The 3,068-nt window shown below is 43.1% G+C and overlaps 1 protein-coding gene across 1 annotated transcript in view; it reads left to right on the top strand.

Moving 5' to 3' along the window:
• The window catches only part of CNBD1 (cyclic nucleotide binding domain containing 1), a 67,857-nt gene that overhangs the window by 1,720 nt on the left and 63,069 nt on the right, over nucleotides 1-3,068 (top strand). The window contains exon 2 of the mRNA XM_019550145.1: nucleotides 2,742-2,892. Within this exon, the coding sequence (XP_019405690.1) occupies nucleotides 2,784-2,892 (109 nt within the window). The 5' untranslated portion in view covers nucleotides 2,742-2,783. The remainder of the gene's footprint in view (nucleotides 1-2,741; nucleotides 2,893-3,068) is intronic.

Consider the following 3,068-nt stretch of genomic DNA (forward strand, 5'->3'; position numbering starts at 1 on the left):
GGGGTCAGACTTGATGATCTACTCAGGTCCCTTCTGACCCTACCTACTATGAAACTACATTGAACAAAACCGGCCCCAGGACCGCTCCCTGTGGGACTTCACTTGATACTGTCTGCCAGTATCGAACCATTGATTATGACTCTCTGAGGCCGATGCTCCAGCCTGTTTTCTATCTATCTTACAGTTCATTCCTCTAGCCCATACTTCCTTAGCTTGACTGTGAGAATGTTGTGGGAGACCATAACTAATGCCTTTCTAAAATTGCAGTATACCCTATCCACTGGTCTCCCCGCTTCCACAGAGCCAGTCATCTCATCATAGAAGGTGATAAGGTACGTCTGACATGATTTGCCCTTGGTCTGTATTTCCCTGGATTCTCCTTCTTCCTTTTCTTAAATATGAGCACTATGTTTTCCCTTTAGCAATCATCCAGGACCTGTCCTGATCTCCATGAATTTTCAAAAATGATGCCAGTGGCTCTGCGATCACATTAGCCAACTGCCTCATCACCCTCAGGTGCATCCTGTCTTGCCCTGTGGACTTGTATATGTCGAGTTTATCTAAATATCCTTAACTTGTTGTTTTGCCACTGTCTGCTGCTCACATCATCCCCAAACTGTGCTGTCTGGTTAGTTGTCTGGGAACTGACCTTGCCTGTGAAGACCGAGGCAAAATAGGCATTGAGTATATCAGTCTTTTCTGTCACAAGGTTGCCTCCCCCATTCAGTAAGGGACCCATACTTTTCTTGATCCTCCTCTTGCTACCAATATAGTTGTAGAAGCCCTTCTTGTTCCCCTTCACATCCCTTGCTAGCTGCAACTCCAATTGCCCTTTGGCCTTCTTGCTTTTTTCCCTGCATGCCCGAACAACGCTCTTATATTCTTCCTTAGTTATGAGTCCAAGTTTCCACTTCTTATAAGCTTCCTTTCTGTGATTTGTTTTACTGAACAGTTCCCTGCTAAGCCAAGCTGGTCTTCCTCCATACTTGACAGTCTTCCTGCACATTGGGATGGTTTGTTTCTGTACACTCAGTAAGGCTTCTTTTAAATACAGCCAGCTGTCTTGGACTCCTCTCCCCCTCAGTCTGGCTTCCCAGGGGATCCTGCCCCTGAGTGTGTCAAAGTCTGCTTTTCTGAAGTCCAGGGTCCTTACTCTGCTGCTTTTCATCCTTCCTTTCCTTAGGATCCTGAACTCTTATCATCTCATGGCCACTGCTGCCTAAGTTACCATCCACTACATTCCCCAGCAGTTCTTCCCTGTTTGTGAGGGGCAAGTCAAGAAGAGCATGGCTCCTAGTTGGCTGCTCCAGCACTTGCACCACGTAGTTGTCCCCAACACTCTCCAAAAACTTCCTGGATTGCCTGAGCACTGCTGTGTTGTCCTCCCAGCAGATGTCAGGGGCATTGAAGTCCCCTGTGAGAACCAGGGCTTGTGATTGCCCTAATTTCTCAGGAAGCAAGAGAGCAGCTCCCCTGTTACCCCTTCCTGCTTGCTGTTCTTCCAGGTCTCCCACTTCCCCACTTACCTCAGGGTTTTGATCTCCATCCCCTGGTGAACCAAGTTTAAACTCCTCCTCACTAGGTTAGCAAGCCTGCCCACAAAGACACTCTTCCCTCTCTTCATCAAGTGGATCCTATCTCTTCCCAGCAATCCTTCTTGGAACAACATCCCATCGCTGAAGAAGCCAAAGCCCTGCTGGAAACACCACCTGTGCAGCCAGTTGTCTGCAGGATGCACCCGCTCTTCTGCTCCTTTTCTATGTCCTGCAAGCACCGATCAATTAATTACAGTGGACAGCAGTGTTGATAATGTTATTGTTGTTCACCTTTCTTGGTTTGAAGAGGCATATGGTAAAGGAAATTCCCCTTGTAATTACAAATGTGTGAATAAATTACAGCAAGAAGCTCTTTGCAAATTTTCTTGAACAAGGGTTTGGAACACTCATTGACTGAAGGAGTGGGAGAAGTACAGGCAATGTGGTAGCAAAGTTCAGCAGCTTTCTACGTTGTGAAAGGTATACAACATTTCTAAAAGTCATAATGCATGAAATCTATTGGGAAAAAAAAATTAGGGAGGTGATGGACGAGTTGCTGATAGCTCATTTCCTATCAGTCAGAAACTGGGATCAATTTGGTACATCCATTTGCCCATAACTGCTGTAAATAAATTACTATAGCCTTACTAGGGGGAACAATTAGTATCATCCCATAGTTTTCTAAAGGCTAGATTATAAAACTTAAAAGCTGTTAAAATTAGTCATTGAATTGCACAAAATTTATCGTCAACCTAATAGACTCCTTACATGTATAAAACATCCGAGCTAAAAAACATATTTGGCAAGATTTTTTTGCTGGTACCCTATTTTGAGAATTTCAAATTTAATTTACAGGCAAACCAAAAACATCAGAAAGTGTTTTTGTATTTATGATTAAAATTTGGAGCCGCATTAGCTTTTCACATGTTTTACATTTGCTGATGAAAAGAAACATTGAGGAATACCACATCCCTTGAAATAGCTGAGCTAAACTGTCCATACAAGATATCATTAAACTGTTTTGCCACAGCAAACAAACTGTCATAAAATTCTACTTTAAGCAGCTATTTCAGTGAATTGAACTATAGCCTATATGTAGTTTTGAGCATTTTCTAATGTAAATGTATTACTTGTCGTACCATTATGTTATCCCAGCATTGTTGTACCATTATGTTATCCCAGAACATATTTCTGTTTTCCATCTAGATAAAACAAAAAAGGCAAGTTCTAGTGGGTCAGCTCCACAAGATGCAATCCTTTGGAGAAGTAAGCATTCTTCTTCAGGCCCCTTTCACATGTACAATCATAAGTGCAACAGCTGTCAAACTGGGGACCATTGACGCTAGTGTTATACTAGGTAAGCTTCTTTATTGTCTTGGCATAGTCAAATACTATCATTGAGTGGTAATTTGAATACATTTAGGTCCAGTTATAAAATATCCAAGCTTGAACCAAACCAGTTGTAAGGGTTGGGGGTGTACCACGTACCGTGGGACCCCGAACCCCGGATGTCCCCTGGAGAGGAGGGGTACT

This window comes from Crocodylus porosus, unplaced genomic scaffold, assembly GCF_001723895.1.
Source record: "Crocodylus porosus isolate Cpor-Errol unplaced genomic scaffold, CroPor_comp1, whole genome shotgun sequence".
Classification (NCBI taxonomy): domain Eukaryota; kingdom Metazoa; phylum Chordata; order Crocodylia; family Crocodylidae; genus Crocodylus; species Crocodylus porosus.